The sequence below is a fragment of the Astyanax mexicanus genome, chromosome 4 (genome assembly GCF_023375975.1).
Source record: "Astyanax mexicanus isolate ESR-SI-001 chromosome 4, AstMex3_surface, whole genome shotgun sequence".
Classification (NCBI taxonomy): domain Eukaryota; kingdom Metazoa; phylum Chordata; class Actinopteri; order Characiformes; family Acestrorhamphidae; genus Astyanax; species Astyanax mexicanus.
In genome coordinates this window covers 10,818,497-10,845,877 of record NC_064411.1, presented here as the reverse complement: position 1 = coordinate 10,845,877, position 27,381 = coordinate 10,818,497, and the positions used below count along the sequence as shown (strand labels likewise).

The following is a 27,381-nucleotide window of genomic DNA, read 5'->3' as shown; positions in this document are numbered from 1 at the left end:
GTTCCTTGTGACTTTTATGGGATTTTGTGAACGGATTAATGTGCGTGCATTATTATATTTGCGGGTGCGTGTGTATTTGCACGTAATGGATGGATGGATGGATGAGGTGGCATGAGGAATTTTAATAAACGAGTAAATATTAACAAAATAATAAATATAGAATCATAAACAACGTCCTTTGGTCTATCTTGCACATGTTTAAAAATGAACATTATAAATATAATTTTTGTTATTTTTTACATTTTAGAGTAAAATTCTCATTTCAGCAACATGTCTGTATCAGAATTTCAGTACATTGTTTGGAAATTTTAATATTTAAACATTAAAAAAACAAAAAAACTTAAATGCATTTCATACTTTCCAACACTTTTAGTAAATAAACATGAAAGATTTTACATTGAAAATAAAAGCAAATAAAAAATAATAAAGAAAAGGAATGTGTCCAACACTAATTTTCTCATCCTCTGCAACAATTTTCGATCATTGTTTAAATCCACGAGGAACTTAAATTTTCAAGGCTTTTTTAACATTAGGGAAGACATTGGCCATGACACTCAGGATGGCTACTATGTAAGCAGTTCTTCTCATATGTTTCTGGATAAAAGTTAAAAGATTGCTCATCAACTTGTCTGCACGACTTTTTCATTGTCATTACCGATATATCAAGTTTTGAGCTTACAGTTTGAAGTTACAGTCTGTATTTTTGATTATAATATAGTATATTAAGGTCTAAATGGACACTGAGTGAAAATTTATCCAGCCCTCATGGTGCCTTAACAGTTAGCATAAAAGTTTAAAGTCACTCATCCTCCAACCGAATTCTCACTTACCGCTACATTTCAATACCTGTTGCGGTAATGAGATGCACTGTTTGGGTAATGAGAATTTGATTAGGAAGCATAATACAGATGCCTTTTTACTTCCTGATTGTCATAACATGAGCATTACCCTGAACATTTTCTCCAGTAGACCATTCTAACTTAGCTATTGCAAACCACCAGTAGAGGTCACTAATGTTCTGTCTTATCTGGCCTGAAACTAAATCTAATTCTGTACACAGAATTAGATGTTAGACCACATAACCAGAGAGCTTTTTTCCATCTTTGATATATTTTATTGTAATGTGCGATGTGCATTTGTTTACAGGCAGGTAGCTATTGAGGAAAGAAAGGCAGCAGCAAAAGCAAGGCTGTCAAAGTTTAGGGAGAACATTTACAGCAAGAATTACAACATTTAGAAAAACACACACACATACTCAACGACACAGACAGTTGTTCCAGTTGGAGTTACTTTCACATGATATTATTTGGGTACAGTCCATTCTAAGGAATTAAACAAAAACTGGAATGGATATCATAATTTCATATTTGCCATTTCCAGAGGGAAAATAAAGACAACACATGATCTGTCCAAAAAGTACCATGACAAAAAGAAAAAGCAATGGAGGAAAAAAGGTCAGCCAGATATTACAGAACTGACATATGCCTGACATATGGGCAAAACACAAAGAAAATTACATAAAACTAAACATTTTAACTAAAAATAAAAGTTTGGTCTTAGTAGGCATACAATGCTGGATGGTGCATAAGGATAGACAAGATTTCAGAGTTTCTGAGAGGTCTTTCTTTGACATTTGTTGAATGGTTTCCAATAGTTAAATGAGCTGTTTTATTGAAGGTGCTATAGTCTACATGAAAGATTCTTTTGATATGCAAATGTTTGCATTGTAAATTGTCTTAAACAATATGAAATTTTCTTGAAAATAAACATTCTTTTCATAATGTAGCATTGTGTGTAAGTGTAAGCTAATAAGTCTTCCTAAACCCTTGCTTAACTGTAAATGAACTGAACTGCTTAACTTTGATTAAAAAAAAATGTGCATTTTTATCATATATTAGATGTCATATCACATTGCGGTAATGATACATTTTTGTGGACTTCATCTATAAAATGTTAATAAAATATGCAATAAAATGGAACAAATGTTCTGAAAATAATATTCATAGTAAGTTTAGACCTTAATCTTACATCCTCAAAAGGAAATTTGTCGTTAAATGCATTTTGAAAATGTTCCTACTGGATGTCCTCTGAATCAGGATTTTGTGAGAATGACCCGAGTAAGTGGGAGCGGAAGAAACGGGAGAACGAGAGAGAAAGGAAAGTTTAGGGGAAATATATATATATATATATATATACATTATGGATCAATTTTATGAGGTTATTTGAGTATTGACCTATATGTTAGAGATTGTGCAATGAGAGCGCAACGCGCATGAGAGAGAGACAGAGAGTGCACAAACGAAAGCGCTCGGGGGAGAGAGAGAGAGAGAGAGAGAGCGCTATTTAGTTACAGTTAAAGAAATTTAGAACAGCCAGGGAGTTATGTTTTTGTCACAATATAGCTGTCCATCAACATAAAGTTTGTCGACGGAGACGACTGCTATTTTCCATTCTTTTATGAGTTCTTTCCTCATGGGTTTTCTGTGTCTGTCAAGGATTTCACGGGGGAACAGGTCGTTAATTCCCAGATCTTAATAGTCACTTATATGACTGAAAAAATGCCACTTGTTTTTAAAAATGTTTTATGGGGTGGTCTGAACAAATACTGACTGAAAGATCCAAATTATTTCACTTAATAATTATTTAATTTATGATTTGTATTTTTTTTTTACATCAAACAATTTAAAGTAACTATGTAACTTTTACTCAAAGTACATTTTAAATTGAGTACTTTTACTCAAGTAGATTTTTAGATGGGTACTTTTATTTGAATAGAATTTTAGCAACGTAAAGGTACTTTAACTTAATTACAATTTTTCAGTACTTTTTCCACCTCTGAGGATAACAAATCACACATAAGAAAGTGTTTAACGAAAGTCAGAGTATAACAAACAAATACGAGTCTTCTGCAGTCATCTTAAGAATCTCCAACTTGAATGACCATTTGAGATATATCACACATTGATTACAAAATTGTGATGCACGAGCAAAAACAATTTTAGAAAAAGTTAATATGAGCTCAATTCTTTGGTCCACATCAATGCTAATGCCGTATTCACAGAGACGCTTACTGTTGAGGTTTGGGTTTCATGTTAATCTGTGTCAACTGTGTTAAGAAACTTTAGTTTTCTATAGATATTTTTTCAGATTTTGTAGTGTTATTTTGTAAAAAAGAGACTAATATCAAAGTGCATTATCTTCCTCAGTCTGCTATGTTGTCTTTCTTTCTTTCTTGTTTTCTGTCACTCACTCACACATTCTCTTGCTCTGTCTGCAGATTATCTGGTTGTATGATCACAGATAAAGGCTGTTGTTCTCTGGCTTCAGCTCTAATTTCAAACCCCTCCCACCTGAAAGAGCTGGATCTGACCTACAACCACCCAGGAGAGTCAGGAGTGAAGCTGCTTTCTGCCAGACTGGAGGATCCACACTGCAAACTGGAGAAACTCGGGTAGGTCTGAACTAATAATTATGTTATCAACTTATTGTAAGATAAATATTGTTGTACATGTTGTACATTTTTATCACTCTCAATATTGCCTGTTGTGCTCTTTCCTGTGTATGTGCTGTGCCTCACAGGAAAGCAAAGTGTTGAGAAAGTTAGGGGTTAATGCTGTGACACATTGCATTGTGGGACCTGTAGTAAGTCTAGTTGTAGTCACCAGGTAAACACGGTGGAGCTGCATGTAACCTTCATTCTGTCATTCTGTCTTATTTTTGTTTACACAGCCACTGTTAATTTGTTATGCCCAAGCTATCTGCACTGAATGCCAAGTACTTCGCTGTAATTCTGTTTTGGCTCATCCTTCTGTTGGCAAAAGGACCAAGGTTTAGTTTTAACTCCAGAACAGGTGGAAAAGTTAAGCTGGTTCTGGTCATGGAGCCAGTGATGGAGAGCTGCCCTGAGCATCGAGTCAGGAGAAAAGTTACCAGATTAAAACTGATCCCCACTAACTTTATACACACTGAGAGTCAAGCACCCCAGCAACCAGCCCATGTCTTTATGGTGAAAATAATCAGTGACTGCAAAACCAGAATCATTTCTGTACACTTAGGGACCTAACCTACACCCTGTGCAAGGTGGTCTTGATGCTTATTGCTATCTTACTCCCACCAACAGTGTATTTTCATGCTCTTCACCTGTCTTGTTTAAACAGCAGTGGTAATTTTGAATATATCTACGCCGATGAAAAACATTGGTCAATTCCAGGTAGCTGCGCCATTTAAATAGCAATACGCCAAAGTCAGACCGCACCTGGCTCTTAAAGGGAATGGCAAATGACATGGTGATTGGTTTATTTTACGATACATGCTTTTTGCACATGTTGAGCCTCTTTTGAGCAACTTTTCCTATCGTAAAGACACAGTGACACACCCTAAATCAAGTTGCATGATGCCCGGCTGACAGCTCACCTACGGATCACTAAAATAGAGCCCTTAATTTCTAAAGAGATCCGATTAATGTGATTGAGTTGGTTTGTTGGCTTTATTTTAAAATGTTGCCTTTGTTACATTTTAAATTTTTGAAGTTTTCTAATGACCAGTGGTATAAAATTATTTTGAAATCATGATAAAAAACTTTTTGCACAATAATTCCATGAAAAATGTATGGTCCAATAAAAACAGTTTTTGTGACAGGAGTACACTCGGGTATGGATATGAATGCAAAAAACATACTTTAGTAAAGTTTAACCCTTTTCTGCAAGCCCACAAGAAACCATTTTATCTTATCTAGGAGATCATATTCACCCAGTTTCTTTCTTATTTTTGAATCATTAACACTGATCTTAACTGAGGCGAGTGAGACCTGCAGTTCTTTAAATGTTGTTTTGGTTCTTCCTGGATGAGTTGTTCATGCCCTTTTGGAGTAATTTCTGTAGCTCAGTCACTCCTGGGAACTTTAATTACTGTGCCTTGTTTTCTCCATTTGTGAATAAAAGCTCTAATAAAAATAATACTACATATTGTGCATATAAAGCAGAATAAGATACGGTAAGTATTAAAACTTTATACATGCAGACAAAAATATATTTAGAGAAGTAAGAGTTAATCTTCCTTAATCTTCCGTTTTTAATCTGATTTTATGCAGTGTGCATTGCAGTTCTGTACTTTACCACATGAGGTCACTAATTTCTGCTCTCTCAAATGTTCACTCGTTTTCTACAAAGTATTTCTTTATAAATCAGTTTCTAAAAATCTCACACTGTGCTGATCTGTGTCTGTGTGTGTGTGTGTGTTTAGAGTGGAACATGGAGGGAAGATCAGAATCAAACCTGGATTAAAAAAATGTAAGTTACACACACACTCGCATACACACACATACACTACATACAAACACTACACACACACACATACACTACATACAAAGAATACACACACACATACACTACATACAAACACTACACACACACACTACACACACACACACACACACTACACACACATACACTACATACAAACACTACACACACACACACTACACAGACACACACACACACACACTACATACAAACAATACACACACTAAATATAACACTACACACACACAAAGTACAAACACGAACACTCACACATACAGGCACATACACTCTACATACACACAATACACACAAACACTAAACATACCACTACACACAGACACTAAATATACCACTACAGATACACTACACACAATACAAGCACACACAAACACACTACAAACACACACATTCACTACATACACATTAATTATAACACTACACACACATAAAAAATAAAACACTACACACACACTAAATTAACACTGCACACAAACACTAAATATAACACTACACACTAAATATAACACTACACACACACTAAATATAACACTGCTCACAGACACTAAATATAACGCTACACACACTAAATATAACACTACACACACACTACATATAACACCACACACACTAAATATAACACTACACACACACACACTAAATATAACACTACACACACACTCTAAATATAACACTACACACACACTAAATATAACACTACACACACACTAAATATAACACTACACACACTAAATATAACACTACACACACACTAAATATAACACTACACACACACTACATATAACACCACACACACACACTAAATATAACACTACACACACACTCTAAATATAACACTGCTCACAAACACTAAATATAACACTACACACACACACTAAATATAACACTACACACACACTAAATATAACACTACACACACACTAAATATATCACTACACACTAAATATAACACTACACACACACTAAATATAACACTACACACTAGGGATGCAACAGTACAGTGTGGCCACGGTTCGGTTCGTATCGCGGTTGTTGGGCCAGATTAATTCCAAAGTTAAGTTAACTCACTAACACAGCTGCAGTTTATTAATCACAGTGGGGTTAAACTGTGTGCTGATTCAGAGACGTGTATTTTTAACCAGCTATCAGAAACATATCATCACAGTTTACATGATTAGATACCGTTACCTTTCTTTTAGAAAAAAAAAACACCGTATATCCATATCTTAAAATCAGCTGCAGCCGATCCCGCTGCTAAATCTCACAGCGAGGGAGGGGCTTCCCCCCACCAACATACTGATGCCTCCGCGCGCCGCAAAAACAGCAAGCTGATTGGCTGTTTCTCCTGAGAGGCGGAACTTAATGCCTGAACCGGCTCCGTGATTGGTCCGGTCTGTCTCCTCATTAATAGCACAGCTGAGCTGAGCGAAACAATATCATTTTTGGGGGGACAAATCCACCTGTTTCTAATATCCCCCCCCCGGTTCCTACGCCAATGGTTATAGGCATTCTGCTGTTTGAGAATTTTAACAGATGCTTATTCTCACTCAAATGCTGGAGTTTTAGAAACAAAAAATTAAAAGAGGAAAGCACTTTGACTGAACAGGAATTTATTTTATTTCACAAACATTTGAAATACACAGAAATATAAAGCTATATGTTACCATTCATTTCTTATCACCAGGGCAGATTTATTAAAATATAAAATATATTAATTCATTAAATAAAATCTTGTCCAGCGCTCTAAAAAGCTGCAGGTGCAGGTAGCGAAGTTTGGCAGCGCACGGTGCGGGATTACCTCTGTTTTCTTAAAGAAAAATTGTTTTAATAAATAACGACGGATCAAGTGTAGTTTAAACTGCAAAACCATGATATAAAACTCAATATAAAAACACCACTGTCATATAACCAAGAGAGACATCAGACAAAATGCACTTCTCCCCTCTCTCTCTCTTTTTCTCTCTCTCTCTCTGTCTCTCTCTTTCTTTCTTTCTCTCTCTTTCGAAGCTGAATTCAGAGCGACGCTACAAATAATATAAAACTCAAATCAGTTAACTAAAATAAGATGAGTGCGGAAACGTTAATTAAATATTGTCAAATATAAATAATAGCTTGAGGTTTTGGTGAGCTTATTTCCATGTTTTGAAACTGAAACTTTTATTACTATGAGGCTTTTTATTCTGAAAGCCTGTGGTTGTTTTAAATTAGTTTTTTTCAATGAGTTTATATTTTATATTACTTAAGTTTTTATTTGTATTATTTTATTTATCAAAATAGTTTATATAAATAACTATATCATATATTTTATATATATGTATATATATTTTTCCCCACGATTCCCATGTTCTTAGTTTATTGATATTAATTTAATAATTTCTTATTATTCTTTATTTCTTATTAATTTTACTTTATTTTCAATACTGTTATTTTTTCTTCGTAAAATATAAATTCTTTACTTTGTATGTGTCTTTTTTATGATCTTTTTAAAATGTCCTATTTTTCCTTTTTTACGCATATATATTATTCGTCTAGAGTAAATGTCACTTTTTATTTCTATTTTTTTTTTAAATATTTTTTATCTGTTTTAAACTGTAAATGCTCAGCTGCATTGTAAATGAGGATCCCCCTCCAGTGTAAATAATGGTTGATTGCTTGATTAATATTCAGTGTTGTAAACCCAGTTTTTACATAAACAATAAAGAGAATAGAGAATAAAATAACATTACTCTTCTCTTATATGAGCTGCTGGTGAATCTTCACAGTGTGACGGCGCAGTCCCCCAGCACGCGCTCAGCAGCCCCTCCCCCTGGCCATGGGCGGGGCATGTACAGCGGGAGAGCGTTTGTTCACTGTTAGTGCGCACCCAAATACCACCGTCCATCCGGGTGTATCAAACCAAACAGACCAATAAAATACAGAGAACCGTCGCATCCCTAATACACACTAAATATAACACTAAATATAACACTACACACTAAATATATCACTAAATATAACACTACACACTAAATATATCACTAAATATAACACTACACACTACATATATCACTAAATATAACACTACACACTAAATATAACACTAAATATAACACTACACACACTAAATATAACACTACACACACTAAATATAACACTACACACACTAAGTATAACACTAAATATAACAACCCTATACACTAAATATAACACTACACACACTAAATATATCACTACACACACTAAATATAACACTACACACTAAATATAACACTAAATATAACAACACTACACACTAAATATATCACTACACACACTAAATATAACACTACACACTAAATATAACACTAAATATAACAACACTACACACTAAATATATCACTACACACACTAAATATAACACTACACACTAAATATAACAACACTACACACTAAATATATCACTACACACACTAAATATAACACTACACACACACACACTAAATATATCACTACACACACTAAATATAACTACACACACACAAAATATATCACTACACACACTAAATATAACACTACACACACACTGAATATATCACACACACAGTAAATATAACACTACACACTAAATACACTCTGTGTGTGTTCTTGTGTTCAGACGGCTGTGATTTCACTCTGGATCTGAACACAGCGCAGTGTAATCTCTCTCTGAGTGAGGAGAACAGGAGGGTGGAGTTTAGAGAGGAGCTGCAGTCGTATCCTGATCATCCAGAGAGATTTGATTGGTGGGAGCAGGTTCTGAGTAGAGAGAGAGTTACTGGACGCTGTTACTGGGAGGCTGAGTGGAGTGGTAGAGGAGCTGCTGTAGCTCTGAGTTATAAAACCATCAGCAGGAAAGGATCAATATCAGACTGTGGGTTTGGAGAGAATATAAACTCCTGGAGTCTGATCTGCTCTGATAACAGATACTCTGTTCTTCACAATGATAACAGAACTGATCTCTCCACTCCTCCCTCCGGCTGTAGGAGAGTAGGAGTGTATGTGGACTGTCCCTCCGGCACTCTGTCCTTCTACAGAGTCTCCACTAATACACCCTCACACTCACACACACACTTACACACATTCTACACCACCTTCACTCAGCCCCTCTATGCAGGTTTTAGGGTTTATTCTGGCTCCTCAGTGCGTCTGTGTAAGATAGAATAACCCTGTGTGTAACAGAGATTCGATGTGTGTGTGTGTGTGTGTGTGTGTAGGGGGGAGAATGTTTGTATAAATATGATATAAAGTAAAGTATGTAAATATTTTATATAGATGATTTTGTAATTTTTTCCAGAACCTTTATTTTAATTACTGTTATCTTTATTCACTACTGTTATTATTGTTAATTATTGTTTTATTTTATTGTGAAATAGATTCATATTAATAAAGCTAAATAAATGAAGAAAGGTGAAGAGGAGTCTGATGATTTTTTGTGTGTTTGGTTTGTGTGGTCAGATTATGGTGGAAGTTGGGGTCGAGTTTGGTGGTGTAATTAACATTTCTGTTTTTTGGTCTTTTGCTTGTTGTAGTTTCTTGTCTTGTCTCATCTTGTCTTGTCCTGTCCATGACAACGTCTGTCCCTCAACAAAGCTGCAGTACAGTCCACTGAAGTCGTGCGTCAGTCTGAAGTCCTTGTACGGCTTCCGTGTCTAAGCGTTTTTTTCTCTCTGAGGAAAATGAATGAGCTTTTTAAAAACTGTGCTCTTATCACATTCTGTAGTAAATAAATATGTTCAGAACCCTCTACGTTTTATTCTGTGTACATTTATCTCCTAAACATCACTGGATCCTCTGAATTACGATTAAAGAGTCGTAATGAGCAAAATTAGCTTAATTTTTTTTTCTCTAAAAATTAGAGAAGTTAGCTTTAAGCTAACGCTACAGCGCAGCTGCAAAGATCGGCAGGGGACTCATTTCAGCGCAACACCAGCGAACTCCAGCCGTACGTTTACAGCATATTTACACACAGCTGATCCAACTAATGAACTAACTGCCCTCATTGAGGAGAGCTGAGAGTGTTACAGCAGAAATCCACTAACCCAGCAGCACAGATACCTCTTTTCCACCAACAAAGTGCTGGTGCTGGAGCCGGTTCCGGTTCCTGCGAACCTTTTAAGAACCGGCCCGTGTTTCCACTGCTTTAAGGAGTTACTCACTAAGTACATGATTGTACATTAGAGCTGTTTGGTGCTTCTGGCTCATTGTTTTAGTAGTTTTACATTAGGTATTTTATACTTTATGGCTCTTAAGTTAGCAGGGTTAGCTCTGTGGTTCTGGCGTAACTGTCCTTCTAGTTTTTCTGCTGTATCACTCAGCGAGGGCAGGTAGTTAGTTGATTAGTTAGTTAATTACATAGACTGTATATAAAGATGGACGCCGTGTCGCCGTTCCCATTCATTCAATGAAAATGAAGCCAAAATCTTCCGCCATTTTGGCGATTCAGAGACCAGAGTCTGCGCAGTAGAGACCAGAGGAGGGAGAAAGGCTGTGGAGAGACCGCCTACTCATTTGAATAACCCCGCCCCTGAGGGCTGCCTCGCGGTCACAGACTGCAGAGCGGGGCGGAGCGGAGCTGACGGTCTGTTATTGGTCCCGCCCATAACCAGCCCTTTTACGATAACCACACCTTTTTTGAATAGAGCCGAATAAAGTTTTAAAAACCGAATTCTGTGGGGATATAAAAAATTGACAATATAAGCAGAGGTTACACTAGCTGTTGCATTTAAATAATGGAGGTAGAATTACAGTATATTAGAAAAAAACGTGATTGAAAGTTGTCTGTTTTGCCATTGAAACCTATGGGGATGGGTGGGGTTACACAGCTTTCTGCAGCCGAACAGCAGGGGGCGCCCGACCTGTGGTGGCTTCACTTTTAAGAGACGATGCTCTGTCCAGCTATATACAGTCTATGGTTAATTAGTTGATTATTTGGGCCAGGTGTGCTCTAATAAACTAATGACCATAACTAAATAATAAACCCTGCGGGGAAGCGCTACTCCTGAACAGTAAAAGCTCACTTTCTCTTATTATCTGCATTTTAAAGCTCTAACACAGTCTACACTGCTCAACATCACCATACACCAGACTGATAAGAGTTTTCACCTGTTTAAATACTTTAATGAACCTCTGTGAAGAAGAAGAATAATCTAGAACGTGATCTGACAGAAGTTCCAGCGATATTTAGAAGTAAAATGTACACAGCATAAAATGTACAGGTTCTGAACACATTTATTTACCACAGAATGTGACAGAGGCCAGTTTTTGAAAAGCCCATTCACTTTTCTTATAGGTCTGAACCTTTTAGACACTGAACACCAAATATGGGCATAAACAACATGGAGCCGACTACAAAATGACGACACGCCTTCAGTGGTCTATTTAAACCCTTCTGGCCCACCATTAAAGGTAATATAAAGGTCAGAATGGAGCTTATTTATGAAAATATATTGGCAAAAAATTACCCATAAATGACCTTCAATCCATTCAGATTCAGAATGAACTTTTAAGATCATCCCCTCAATAAAGCGGTTGAAGCATGTCAGAGGTCAATGCTAAAGATGTGTGAGTGGATCTATATCTATATCTATATCTATATCTATATGTAATAATAATAAATATAGAAACAAAGAAATACACTGGTTATTAAAGTCTCAATAACTGAGTAAGCTTGTTATATATATGTAATATATTTAGCTTTGCTCAGTTTGATGAAGAAAAGTAAACAGTGCTGGAGAAAAAAAAAACATCTCTCCTTTTTTCTTTAGACTTTGTTGTTGATTTTGCTGCTTCTTTTTCTTTTCCTTTAAAAGAGAGCGTTTGTAATGGTTATTAAACAGGATTATTATGATAATAATAAAAAGCAGGAGGATCAGAAGGAGGAGGAGGATAAAGAAGTAGATTTACGCTGGAGGCTGAACAGGAGAATCTTCTCCTCTGTCAGAAACAGCGCTGAGCTCCAGAACGCACGTCTTCATCAAGATCTGCAGGATCTTTCCTTTCCCCCAAACTTTCCCCGAAACCTGATTCAAAAACAGCATTTCATCTTAAAAACATCAACTTTATAAACACTCACAACCAAATGTGTAGGATCTGGGTTTATATTGGGAGGAAACATTTACTTAAAAAAGAATTTAAATCCACCTTATAGTGACTTACAACAACATTTACAGAATTACAGTTAATCACAAATAAATAAAATATATTTTTATCTGTCCTCCTGTTTATTATTAGTTAAATCCAACCAAAGGTCTCGTTAAACCTAAACATAATATTCCACATTACATTTACTGTTTAAAAAGGACATACGTGTGAAATGAGTTCTTGCACCATTCTTTAAGTCAAATGTAATGCTTTTTATGACCTTTTAAGACCTCAATAAATATAATTTAAGACACAAAAATATAGTCAGAATTTCTTTGGTTCTCTCTCCGGTAAAGTTAGCTAACTTTCTGCTGACGTTAGTATGTTAGCTAACTCGCTGCTAATGTTCGCTAGCTCTCTGCTATTCTTAGTTCTATTCCTGATAACGTTAGGTAGCTCGTTTAAGCTACCTAGTTAGCTTGCTGCTAATGTCAGTATGTTTGCTAACTCACAACTAATGTTAGCTAGCGTTCAGCTAACCTTACTTCTATGCCTGATAATGTTAGCTAGCTCCCTGCTAACATTCGTTCTATCCCTGCTAACGTTAACTAACTCGCTTTAGTTAGCTAAAGTTAGTAAATTAGCTAACTCGCCACTAATATTAGCTAGCTCTCTGCTAACCTTAGTCCTATCCCTGCTAACGTTAGCGAACTCACATTAGTTAGCTAAAGTTAGTATGTTATCTAACTCGCCGCTAATGTTAGCTTGCTCTCTGCTAACCTTAGTTCTATCCCTGCTAACGTTAACTAACTCACTTTAGTTAGCTAAAGTTAGTATGTTATCTAACTCACCACTAACATTAGCTAGCTCTCTGCTAACCTTAGTTCTATCCCTGCTAACGTTAGCGAACTCACTTTAGTTAGCTGAAGTTAGTATGTTATCTAACTCGCCGCTAATGTTAGCTTGCTCTCTGCTAACCTTAGTTCTATCCCTGCTAATGTTAACTAACTCACTTTAGTTAGCTAAAGTTAGTATGTTATCTAACTCGCCGCTAATGTTAGCTAGCTCTCTGCAAACCTTAGTTCTATCCCTGCTAACGTTAGCGAACTCACTTTAGTTAGCTGAAGTTAGTATGTTAGCTAGCTGGCCACTTTGTTTTTCCATCGGCATTAAACGCGCTGTCTGAGAATGTAATACCTACAGTAAATTTCCAGTAAACTTAAGACAATTTAATTTACCCAGAGTTTAATTTAAGTTATTTTAAGACTTTTTAAGGACCTGCGGGAACCCTGATACATATATGACAAAAACTGATCACCTAATATTTAAAATAATATAATATATAAAACAGATTTGCTTATAATTATTATTTTGTATATTTATACTTCTAACGATGGTGTCCTTTTAATAAAAGAATGTAACTTAACATTTCATAGAGATTTTTGGCAGCAGTTAATATAAACGTTTGATAACCCAAACCCCAAAACTCGTTTTTATTGCAGTATAATGGTATTGTTGCGATTCATTGCTCTCATCACTGACATCGAGTGTAAAGCCAGTGTTGTGCTGAATTCAGGACCCCTGCCAGGAAAAGCACCCTCTCTCAGGAGCGCGCACCAATGTTAATTTCGTTGACAAATAATTTTCGGCATAGTTTTTTTTCCCCGAGACGAAAACTAAATAAAAACAGCATAAAAAATTTAATTGAGATGAAATTAACTGACATTTTTGTCAACTAATAAAAACGAGATTTAAAAGTTTGGCAGGGACGACATCCAATCAGAACTGATTTACTCTTGTGAAAGGTAGGGACCAGTTAGGAAGAGATCCAATCAGAACTACTTTAGTGAAGGTGGAGATGCAGGAAAAGAGGGGTTGTCATCCAATTAGTATGGGTCTCTCAGTACCCATGGTCAGATAAAAAAAACATATTTAATAATTTACATTAAATCATATATGAATATATTTCACATTCAAACATCAACAATATTACACAACTGGTTAATAAATGTTTAATTTTCATGAGTGTGTAGTTAATAATTCAAGGGAACTGATGAAAAAGCATTTACATTTACACCCTTTACATTTTAGTCGACTAAATTGACTGTAATTTTAGTCAACTATATTCTTATGGTATTTAGTCGACTAAAACTGGACTAAAACTATGACTATGACTAAAACCAAATCAAAATTTGTTGTCAAAATTAACACTGCCTCATCCACATACCCAGGACTTCATCAAAGATCTTGTAGAGGCCGGGAACGTACATCACGACACGACAGTTTAATCCGATGTCTTCGTGGAACACCCACATTCTCTAAAGGAGAAGAACGAGGAACATCACAGGACCTGCAATTTCTCAAAGCTCCATCTGATACCAGTTCTTTTCTCTCCAGTACTGGATACAAAGAGATTAGCACTGTTAAATATGACTGACTAGTTCTGATCAGATCCGGTAAAAAAGGACAGGAATTCTACTGCAATATATAAAGATCTACAGGTCCTTCTTAAAAAATTAGCATATTGTGATAAAGTTCATTATTTTCTGTAATGTACTGATAAACTTTAGACCTTCATATATTTTAGATTCATTACACACAACTGAAGTAGTTCAAGTCTTTAATTGTTTTAATATTGATGATTTTGGCAAAAAAGTAAAGAAAAAAACTAAAATCCCTATCTAAAAAAATTTGCATATTTCATCCGATCAAAGTGTTTTTAATACAAAAAAAGTCAACCTTCAAATAATTATATTCAGTTATGCACTCAGTGCTTGGTCGGGAATCCTTTTGGAGAAATGACTGCTTCAATGCGGCATGGCATGGAGGCAATCAGCCTGTGGCACTGCTGAGGTGTTCTGGAGGCTCAGGGTGCTTCGATAAGCTCATCCAGAGTGTTGGTCTTGCGTCTCTCAACTTTCTCTTCACAATTTCCCACAGATTCTCTATGGGGTTCAGGTCAGGAGAGTTGGCAGGCCAATTGAGCACAGTAATACCATGGTCAGTAAACCGTGTACCAGTGGTTTTGGCACTGTGAGCAGGTGCCAGGTCCTGCTGAAAAATGAAATCTTCATCTCCATAAAGCTTTTCAGCAGATGGAAGCATGAAGTGCTCCAAAATCTCCTGATAGCTAGCTGCATTGACCCCGCCCTTGATATAAGACAGTGGACCAACACCAGCAGCTGACATGGCACCCCTGACCATCACTGACACTGGACTTCATTTTGGCATTTCCTTCTCCCCAGTCTTCCTCCAGACTCCGGCCCAGGTCAGGCGCTTCTGCCGCTGTTTCTGGTTCAAAAGTGGCTTGACCTGGGGAATGCAGCACCTGTAGCCCATTTCCTGCACATGCCTGTGCACAGGGGCCCTGGATGTTTCTAATCCAGACTCAGTCCACTGCTTCCGCAAGTCCCCCAAGGTCTGGAATCGACCCTTCTCCACAATCTTCCTCAGGGTCCGGTCACCTCTTCTCATTGTGCAGCGTTTTCTGCCACACTTTTTCCTTCCCACTTCCCCCAGATACAGCACTCTGGGAACAGCCTGTTCATTCAGTAATTTCTTTCCGTGTCTTACCCTCTTGCTTGAGGTGTCAATGATGGCCTTCTGGACAGCAGTCAGGTCGGCAGTCTTACCCATGATTGCGGTTTTGAGTAATGAACCAGGCTGGGAGTTTTTAAAAGCCTCAGGAATCTTTTGCAGGTGTTTAGAGTTAATTCGTTGATTCAGATGATAAAGTTAATAGCTCGTTTAGAGAACCTTTTCATGATATGCTAATTTTGTGAGATAGGAATTTTGGTTTTCATGAGCTGTATGCCAAAATGTAGTACATTTATTAGTATATTTGATATGTATGACATGTTTTCGTTTGTGGTTTTATTTGAGTTTATAATAATCTGTAGAGTATAGCCAACCAATTATCTAGACATGAACAATTTCAATATGTTTATTAAACAAAATCACATCAAATACAATAAGTCAGTTGTATTTATTTAATGTGGCAAAAAAATGCTCACTGAACTTTATTAAGATACATTAGGAACAAACAATTGAAAGCTAATTTACCAAGGAAAACAGTGGAACAGTTACTAGAAAAATGTACTGTCCTTTAAGGCTGACACAGCTTAGGTGACCTTTGTTGGGTGGCGTCTGAGGTTCTGTGCAGGCGGGGTCCTTAGGCACAGATTTTTCAGGCATGTGTTGGTCAACTTCGGACATGGGGTCCTATAGACCCTTTGGTGCATAGGTGATTTCATGATCGCATATTTCTGTTGAAAGTGACCAAGACAAGAAGTGTTCAGGTTCAGGGTTCAGGTTGTAGCAGTTCAGGTAAGTTATTAAGGAAGCACTGCTGATGGTCAGGGCGTGTTTCTCACTGGATTCTGAGCGTGTCAGACAGCAGTTTGATGAAGATCTTCTGCTTCATGTTGCAGCTTTGGCAGCGATGAAACACGGTGTGATGATCCTGTGTTGGGTTGTCCTGTTTGTTGCTGCAGATTGAGAACTTCATGACTGCGAACACCAAACCGCTAACAGAGTTCACCGCTGGCTCTGGGGCGCTAATGGCCGTGTCAGAAACTCGCAGGTCTGGGATTTTCTCTACCGCTGTTGAGAAGGTTGTGGTCAGCTGGACTTTTCCCTTGTTTGGGCAGTAAGGAGAGCATTTTGGATCAAACTTATCCTTCATATAAGGTGCAATATGCAAACGATGGATTATTCTGAGCTGAACAAGTTCAAGTTTTATTACAAACTGATATTTTCTTAGCTTGATCCCAGATCTCATTCCAATCATCATCAAGTAAAACAACTGACAGCTCTCTCTCTCAGATCTGCTTAAGATCATCTGTATTGGTTTCAGAAGTTAAACTTACAATTAAGTAAAAGCCAGATATCTGTTTCTAATCTGGACTGTTCAGGACTGCTTTCTCTATGTCAGATAATGTAACCATAGTATTAAGAGTGGTCTTTCTATTAATAAAATTTGTGAAAGTTGTAAAAATCTAAAAAAAAAAAAAAAAAAAATTCTCAGCAAGTTGTTCAAAAAACATTACAGTTAACTCTCTAAATATATCTTTTACACGACATATACCCACACTCTTCCAATGACTAAAACCTGGGTCTGTGTGCCCTGGCATGAACTCCGGATTATTCAGGATCGGCATAATGCCAAGGTGAAATTAGCTGTACGTATATTATTAGGTTGTGTTGATTGTTAAACAAAAATAACATAAAAGCGTCTACTCACGTTCTGTGTCTTCTTGAGATTTCCTTCTCTGATGTTGTAAGAGCATCTCTTTTCGTTGCCTTTTCCAATTTCTTTCTTGCCATTTCATAGGTGTCTACATATAGAATATAAAAACAATAATTACATTGAAAGGTGTCAAACTATGAACAACTGAACTTTTGGAGTGAAGTGCAGTAAGTAAGTAAGTAAGTAAGTAGTCACATATATATTTTCAATACCTTTACAAGGTATTCAGCCCAGTTTTCATCTGGTTCCTCTTGGTTCACCACTGCTGCCTTCACACGATTTGGCTTTTTAAAGGGTGGCCAGAACGATATTTTTTTGGTCTACACTCAGCCAACATCTTGAAACCACTTCTATTTCGTTTTTTTCAGTAAACACAACGACTGCAAACATTCTTAGAGGAAAAAAACATGAGCTAAGAAACTACAAATTCTGTACTCTGAGCGTTTGTGTGCAAATGTTCTTTTTTTAAGTTAATATCCATAAATTAAATGACATAATATCCATTGCAGATTCCATATTGGCTAAAATAAATCACAGTCAAATAAAAAAAGTAAAAAAAAATAAATCATACTAAATAACAAACTTGTAATGAATGTATTTTGTAAATTTGTGTCTACTGAAAAAAAAAATATTCTGATAGGACAAGTCCAAATCCTACACTAAATAAAAGTTTCAATAATGAAAATATCAGTGCTTCAGCAATTTGTTACAAGACTAGGGGTGGCAACTACAGTGCACCTCACAATACAATATTACATTTTGCACAAAAATGGTAACATAGCATCTGTGTAATTGAAGAGAATAATAGCATGAATTATGGATTTATAGGTGTTTTAGTTTTACACAAAATTTGGTAAGCACCCCCAAACTTAACATTTTCTGCTAATGTTTGAAATTTTTGTCCCAGAATCGATTTAAAATGTGTCAAAAACGTAAAAATAACCATTCCGTTGAATTTTGTCTGCTCATTTGTCTGTATAGGTTTTTAACTCGAGGATCTATGCCTTTTTCTTCATATTTTTTTTCTGGTTCGGAATTGGCATAGATCTATTAAAGGGTTAAAAATAAATGTCATGGGACTTTATTTCATCCTGTTACCTGTCAGAATCCTAAAATACACGCTTCAAAGATTAAGACAAAACAGGTGGCAAAAAAAAATCCACTGTGTGCTCGTGGACCCCTGTTTCCATCTAGACTATTTGTGCTTCAGTGGGTAAAATGAAAAGTTTATTAACTAATCAAGTGCACTTCAGAAAGAAGGAGTTTTTAGGGTTCGACTGGTCATTTACTGCTTTAATGCCACCTACAGGTGACATTATGTAGTTATCACATCATAGGCCTTCTAGCTAGATAATGCATTTGTACTTAGCAACACCTTAACCGTAACTCATTATTCCAGCTTTACAATTATTAAAATATTACTACTTTATGAATTGTGTGTAACACAATGTTAAACAACATTTGTAGGTTTTTCAAGTTTATCTCACACTATCAGCCAAAATATTGGCATTTAATTATTTATTCAAAGGTCTTTGGATACTGTGGGCCCTAAATTGATGATCAATATATGCTATATTACCTTTATAATAGTATATTTGGATGAAAAGTCTAGAGTTCACTAAGTTCTGTTAAAACAGGTGTCTGACCCTTTCTCTGAGGCCTGTACAGTCTGTACCAAGGCGTGAGGTGCTGGTTGAGGCGACCTTGGTTTTGTCTGACTTGTGCCAAAAACCCCCACCGTTGTTCACCCAGATACTGTATAAAAGTGTGTGTATTCCTCTGTGTTTTCAGAAGATCGGAGCTTCCTGACTGATAGAACAATAAAAAGATCAACTTAGAACTTCAGAATGACCCGACTTCTCCTTTCTTTAAAACTCGAGGCACTCGTCTGTTTTTATCTTCTTTCTTTTGAATTTAGAACTTTACATCGATGCATGACTAGATAATTTTTAAGAGTCTATTTTAAGCTAGCCCAAGGCTTCCCTTTAAGGGAGGCCAAGAGTCGTCAGATTACGAACGACATTTTGACGCCCATAACGTGGGGCCCGATAAAGAGCCCATACGCAGTAACGATTAGAGACAAACAGCTGTGACATCCTGTGGCGGAAGAACAGACAATCCACTTCAATGCTGGAAGAGAGGTGAGCATAAAAAACCTTTTTCAATTTAATTACTGAAGAGGAGATATCGTGTTTTCTTGGTCACAAAGATGTCATTGCTTTAGAAGTTAAAAGAAAAATTAAAACTTTATAAAAGATAAAGTAACATTTAATTGAATAACAAGCAGACGAGCGCTATGATTTAAAGAAAGATATATACATGTTTAGAAATATGTATATAACATTATAAATTGAAACCAATTGATAAAATTTAATAAAAAAAAAAAATAATAATAATACTTGATGAGCATTTTTAGCGTCTAGACGCCTAAATTCAAGTAAATTAACCAAAATTTAAATAAATTACAATAAGTAATTGTATGTTAATGTCTGTCTAAATGTATGTTGTACGTTTATCTCCTGGGCGTTAAAGACGGGACACGTCATATGGTGCGATCTCGAAAGCACGACGTTAGACTTGATAACAAAGAGAATACAGAAAAAGAGAAATATATAAGAGCGACGCCAGAGAGTGAAGCGTGCGCTAAAAAGAGATATAATGAAGCGACGCCAGAGAGAGAGCGTGCGCCAAAAAAAGGCCTAAAAAGAGTAAGAGATAAAGGGGAAACGGCTTGGACACCGTCTGTTTAACAGAGGGTCGTAGAGACCAAGTCCGTCTCTTTGTTCCATGAGCGTAAGTTGAGACACTCTATCCTAGACTGTTTTTACAGCGGAGATTGATTCTCACTCGGAGAAAAACGCTTAGTGCAGAACGCCACTGTAACTGACGGAGAGACGAGGGAAAACTATTCAAATCTGACTAGTGGGGTATATGTTTTGTGTTGTCTGTTTACAGTCTGTGTTTAAGTAATGTCTGAGATCTCCATTTTTGTTAAAATATTAAATTGATGGCTGTGCAACATAGAGGTATGATCATTTTGTGTAAATTATTATTGTCACATGTATGAGTGTGTCAGTGTTGAAAGGGTTTGTGATGATTGATTCCCAGGAGAGAGGTGATTGCATGTATGTAAATGTTATTTGAAATGGTTGAATTTGATATATGTACATTATTGCTGTGCAATATTGCTGCATAGAATGAACTACTCTAATTAGCACAGACGTGTGCTGAGAAGAGTTGTTAGAATAGTATCTGTTAACGTAAAGCTTAACAGGAAGTTTTGATAGAGTGTTGAGTGTTGACAGAGAGAGAGAGATAAATAAATAACAGAGATCTCTAGAGACCTGGGAAAGGTAAATGTTATGTGTTTGTTTGTCACTGTCTTGGTTTAAAAGCATATGCTGTGGTTACCATCTTGAATGTTTTTAGTATATACAGAGCTCTTAATATATGTAAATTTATAAGCACAAAGCAAGAAAATACACAAGAATTAAATAGATCTATGACACAAGAGAAAAGCGCTAAAAACATAAATGTTTGTTTGTTTGTTTGTCTGTAAATTATATGTTTGTTTATAAACTATCATGAGCTTCTTTGAGCCCGAGCAGTACAGCTAATATAACGGGACAAAGACAGTTATTATAAGTATAAAATATTATTGATTCCATAGACCCCAATATACTGTATTTAATGGTAATATAACTTTTATGAGCTCCTGAGCCGAGTCATAACGGTTGAGGAGACATAGACTGAGATATTCCCGATAATGAGCCTTTTGGAGAGACAGAGATGTTTGCGGTTAAACGCTGATCAACGAAGAGTGTTGAAAAATAAGCTCTGATCTACCTCTAAAGGGACAGAACAGTGAGTGTCACTGATAATTATACTAGTGAAGTGTTCAGTATTACTTATCAATAAAAATGTGTTAAAAATGGATGCTAATAATTATGGAAACGTGCTTATGAGCTTCAAATTTATATTGTTAGTGTGATTATATAAGAATTATGATTATACTGAGATTGAATATGATTTAATGTTTCAGCCCTTGCTCAATATGTTTTACAAGTGAAAGTGTTATTTTCCTTGAAAAGTAGTTAGGAACTTAAGTACGCTACAATTAATAGTACGTAAATTAATTACGATTGTTTATATTAGTCTATGTTTGCAAACAAAGCCATTACTGCCTAATAATATGTGCGTCTCTTAGTCTATTCATTTTTACAGGCATTCAGTTAACCTCAGTTTGCAGAGGGAAGGAGAGACCGGGGGCGAGAGAGGGGCAGACAGGCCCTCACCCACACACACACACTCTCACATACTCTCTTGTAAACACACACTGAAAAGCACTCTTACACACTGCGCACCTACACGCAGGCGATAATGCAAGTTAAATTATCCTGCTTCTTTCACACATGGAAAGACTTTAATCAAATTCTTTCAATATGGAAAACCTTCTAAAAAGAGTACCATAAATAATGTGACCTTTGCTGGTACTATTCCTCATCTGTCACGTTGATGAGGTTATGATAAATTACAAAATCCTTATTTTTTCATTCTGAAACTCACACCATAAGACATGGTGTCACACCATCTGACAGATCACATCACACAACAATCTGAATGCAGAAATCTGTATTGTCTGCATTCAGCTAACAAATGAACTTGGTTTGGCAAATGACTGAAACCATTTTCGGTTACAGCTGACTCACAAAATTGTTGAATAACATGTGAATCATGCTCAACATAGAATACATTAGCTACTCCACTTACTGTATTCATTACACTTTAGATACAGGAATTCTATTTTTTTTTTCTTCTCCTTTTTAGTAAATCATTGCATTTTTTTTTGTTGAATGAATATTATTGACATGAAAATAAGCCAAACGATGGTGGATCTGAAAGCTGTTGATGTATAATTATAAACAGTGGGCTAGTAAATATTGTGACACATTTTGGTTTCTACTTAAAACACAAACTGAAGACTCCTGTGTTTATGATATATGACTCTACTATTGGACTATTTTGTGCTGAAACTGAATGTTCAGGTGTACTATAGTGAACTGCAACTGTGTTAGATGAGCGAATGCTATACAAGTATTACATTTGTGAATAATATTCACAAATGTAATACTTGTTACATTATAAATAATTAAATATATTAAATATAAACATGAGTTAAAAGGACAGCTGCCTATTTAAAACTAATAACAATTATAATAATTAATTAATTAATAAAAATGTGATATGGCATGGCACCATATAACATTCATTTTTGGGACAAAATGTTTTTGTTAGGGGTGGATTATCAATACATGATTGATAAATAAATTACTTAATTTGTTTCTTTGTATTACAGATCTAACTTTGTGAAATGTGATTGGGACAGTCACTTCATATAAGCTTTTTCTGGTTTTGATTGTAAATTATAAGAAATTAAATGTTAACCCCCATTAATGCTCTAAGTTCATATAAAACAGCACTTTGTATGCAATCTCATCAAAGTTTTTACATATTCTTCTGTAATTCATCTATATATATTTTACACGCCCATGTACAAAACTCGCAGGCTGCTCAATTTCTTTGTTTTTCTTTCGTATGTTATTTTATTTTGATGTTTGTTTTGTTGTGCCTTGTGTTAAAAATTTTGGTTAAGCAAAATATTTCTGGTCTTACTGTCCAATGCGCTGTGATTCACGTTTCCTTATTCTTATAATGTCGGACTGACTTGTCATTTTATGTCCTTCGACTCTTTCCCTGGAGACTACGGGTCAGGGTGAAGTGCTAGTAACCTCTCCCTTGACCTGCACCGTGCCTTTCTACATGGCGTAAAGTCACAAAAGGCGGAAGACCATCGTTTTACCTTTTTTTTGCTACTTCCTGTTTTCTGGATTTGAACTTTGTACTCGTTTCTTGATCTTTGCATTTTTTATCCAACTCTGTGGACTACTTAATCGAGCACCCTTTGCATTTTTGTCCCAATGCTCCATCTTAATTGATTGTGTGTTTTTATTTTTATAAGAGTGCCTTTCACTGTTTGGTGAAATGTTTTACTGTTACATATGTGTATTGTGCGCAAGGGGGGACAGGCTTAATTGGCACTTCATTGCCTAGGCTTATTTCTGGGTTATACTTTTTCTCTGCTCGCATTCCCAACATCCTCTGAAGAGGCGTGAAGAGGAGCCTCTTGAATGTGCATTGTCTTGGTAACGCTACACATTCCCATATGGGGCCTATTAGGTAGCTTTTCCAGGCAGCGACCAAACTGACCTGGTATTTCCCCATCGGTATAGCACCTTGGCTCTAGGGGGGTTTGCCATCCTTGCCTTTGTGCTGGGGTGGTTTGCCTTAACCCTTGGTTCTTGGGGTATGCTGCTGCATGTGGGGTCACGTTGGGTCGCTTTGCCTGGTGCCATGTTTGACGTGCCGCTCTATGCTCGATTAGTCGCCAGTTTCCAACTGAGGTGGGGAATGTGGGGCAAAGTAAGATACTTATACCAAAAAGTTGTAATAAATGGCCATCTCAATACTTGAGATGTGTAAATTCCTTTGGACCTGTCTGACCCTCCTAGTGGACAATATATTAATATGGAACTTAAACCATATATGCTATTCAATTTATATATCCTATGTATGTAATCCATTTTGTTGATCCATTTGTATATGTGAGTCTTCATACCTTTTGTAGTTACACCATCATTTATTCATCTGTTTTGGTGTTATAGATGCTATGTATAATCATGTATTTCCTACTACTCTGTCATATTTGCTCGCATTTTTGCATACAAATCGTGTCGGATCAGCATGGCTTGATATGGGCTTGGGACTTATAAATAGCACGGAACCTGCACCTTAAAAATGTTAAAACTTAGTTCAAAACTTGATCTTTATTTACTAGATAACAGCAAATAACTTAACCAATCCCACCACAATTGATGCGTGGGATAAATCCCACGCAAGGGGGGAATGTGGGCCCTAAATTGATGATCAATATATGCTATATTACCTTTATAATAGTATATTTGGATGAAAAGTCTAGAGTTCACTAAGTTCTGTTAAAACAGGTGTCTGACCCTTTCTCTGAGGCCTGTACAGTCTGTACCAAGGCGTGAGGTGCTGGTTGAGGCGACCTTGGTTTTGTCTGACTTGTGCCAAAAACCCCCACCGTTGTTCACCCAGATACTGTATAAAAGTGTGTGTATTCCTCTGTGTTTTCAGAAGATCGGAGCTTCCTGACTGATAGAACAATAAAAAGATCAACTTAGAACTTCAGAATGACCCGACTTCTCCTTTCTTTAAAACTCGAGGCACTCGTCTGTTTTTATCTTCTTTCTTTTGAATTTAGAACTTTACATCGATGCATGACTAGATAATTTTTAAGAGTCTATTTTAAGCTAGCCCAAGGCTTCCCTTTAAGGGAGGCCAAGAGTCGTCAGATTACGAACGACAATACGGCTTTATCAGCCAAAGTCTTGGCATTCAACCATTTAGCCAAAGACATTTGTCTTTGGATTTTAGCGTCTAACCAAAAGTTTTTGGAGTTCACTCTTCGGACAGAAACAGCTTAGCAACCATTTTATTTTTCTATGTTATTAGCGCACTTTTCCAAGCCAATTTAAAGTTCGTTATTAAACTTTCCCTTTCTAGATGTTGGATCATTGGCTTCTGTTACAGTCTGAATAAAATTCCTGTATTTTTAATATATCAATTGTCATATCATGTCGTATGCAATAATATTACCAAATAAAATTGTATATTAAATTTTTGTAGTAGTGTATTCTTAAAACTAAGTAAAATGTTTTGTCATATCACCAAGTATATATTTTTGGGCCATATTACCCAGTTGTATCCCCATCATTTAGCCAAACATTGCATTTAATCTTCACATCAAATGATTTAAGATACTTTTAAACATTTTTTTAAAAGTATATTTTAATATAAAGATAAATATATAATATTTGCAACCCTGTAGTAATACATAAACAAGCTTTGACACTTCAGCATCCACTTAGAAACATGGACTTATTAACAACCACTTAGGAACCACAAAGTAACCCACTCAGGAACAGTATCAACAAACAACGCTAATTAAACTTCATTAAACACTGGGCTGTCCAGGGCGCAAATTACCCCTCCTTCCATGGTGACCCTAATGGTGAGAGGCAAAGAAGGGTCATCAATGTTGCCAGACCAAATTTCTGCTGGAACCACAAGCTCCTCCACACTGGCACACAGGAGAAGGGTGTCATTTGTGGCATTTGTGGAGATCCCAACAACCTCAAGTTTGGTTGTTTTTGCACCTTCACATTTCTGTTGAAAAATAAAGGGCTTATTAGAGACTTTATTTTACACAGTTAAAAATAGTTCCTAAACTGTCTGTTTCTTTGTAGAATCATGAACTCATTAAACGTTATTTGCATCATAAAATAGTTCCTTAACAACAACAATATTTGTTAACAATACAGGGCCATCTAAAAAAAAAAGTTACTTTATTTCAGTAATTCAGTTTAAAATGTGAAACTCATATATTATATAGATGTATTAAAAACAGAGTGATCTATTTTACGTGTTTATTTCTTTATTTGTTGATGATCAGTGTCTCTGAAAATAAGAATATTATATAAGTCAAATTGGTACTTTTGGCACTGTGTGCAGTTTCATTTTCCAGGTCCTGCTGGAAAATGAAATCTGCATCTCCATAAAAGCTGTCAGCAGAGAGAAGCATGAAGTGCTGTAAGATTTTGTGGGAAAATGAAATCCTGCACTGACTTTAGACTTGATAATAAAACACAGTGGATCAACACCAGCAGATGATATGTCTCTCCAAACCATCACTGATCATCAGTAAATTTTACTTTTCATTTGTAAATCAAGGGATCAGAGTCTGGAGGAAGAGTGGAGAGACACACAGTTCAAACTGCTTGAGGTCTAGTGTGAAGTTTCCACCAATCAGTGATGGTTTGGAGAGACATGTCATCTGCTGGTGTAGATCCACTGTGTTTTATTATCAAGTCTAAAGTCAGTGCAGTTTTGTTTTCCCACAAAATCTTCATGCTTCCCTCTGCTGACAACTTTTATGGAGATGTGGATTTCATTTTCCAGCAGGACTTGGCACACTGCCCACACTGCCAAAAGTACCAATTGATCTTATATCATATTCTAATTTTCTGAGACACTGATTTTTGGGTTTTCATTGGCTGTAAGCCATAATCATCAACAATAAAATTAATAAATGCTTAAAATAGATCACTCTGTGTTTAATACATCTATATAATATACAAGTTTCACATTTTGAACTAAATTACTGAAATAAAGTACCTTTATAAAGATATATATATTTTTTAGATGGCCCTATAGGTTGCCAGTGGCTAACTTGGTTTTGTCACTCTGTTCTGTTAATATGGAGTCAAAAAAGGGTCATAAAGATTTTGAGTTTGTAAAACAGAAGTCACAAATGTACTGAAACTTGTAACTGCGTTTAAACAACTGCATGCACGAAAATCCAAATCCACAAATGAACTGGAATGTACAAACTTGAAACAGAAAGTAATATTAATAATAATTCAAATGTAAAAATGTGACAAAATATTTTAAATATATATAAATGTATATTTTTAAATTTGTAAATCCAGTCTCCTGAATGTGTGAATCAGTACTGCTCAAATGGCTTAAGCTGGGTCAGACCAAAAATCACATGGAATTTGTGAGGTTGTAAATGTGACAGTGGGCGTTTTTCACTGT

At 36.0% G+C, this 27,381-nt stretch overlaps 2 protein-coding genes across 8 annotated transcripts in view; one reads left to right on the top strand and one right to left on the bottom strand.

Moving 5' to 3' along the window:
• Window positions 1–9,561, top strand: part of LOC111197417 (NACHT, LRR and PYD domains-containing protein 12-like) — a 396,972-nt gene extending 387,411 nt beyond the window's left edge. For all 7 annotated transcript variants that reach the window (XM_049476975.1, XM_049476972.1, XM_049476977.1 and 4 more), the window contains 3 exons: window positions 3,278–3,451; window positions 5,242–5,288; window positions 8,932–9,561. In XM_049476975.1, coding sequence (XP_049332932.1) covers window positions 3,278–3,451; window positions 5,242–5,288; window positions 8,932–9,479 — 769 coding nt within the window. In that variant the 3' untranslated portion in view covers window positions 9,480–9,561. The remainder of the gene's footprint in view (window positions 1–3,277; window positions 3,452–5,241; window positions 5,289–8,931) is intronic.
• Window positions 1–27,381, bottom strand: part of LOC111190863 (zinc finger protein ZFP2-like) — a 671,215-nt gene that overhangs the window by 251,085 nt on the left and 392,749 nt on the right. The gene's annotated exons all lie outside the window — the stretch shown is intronic.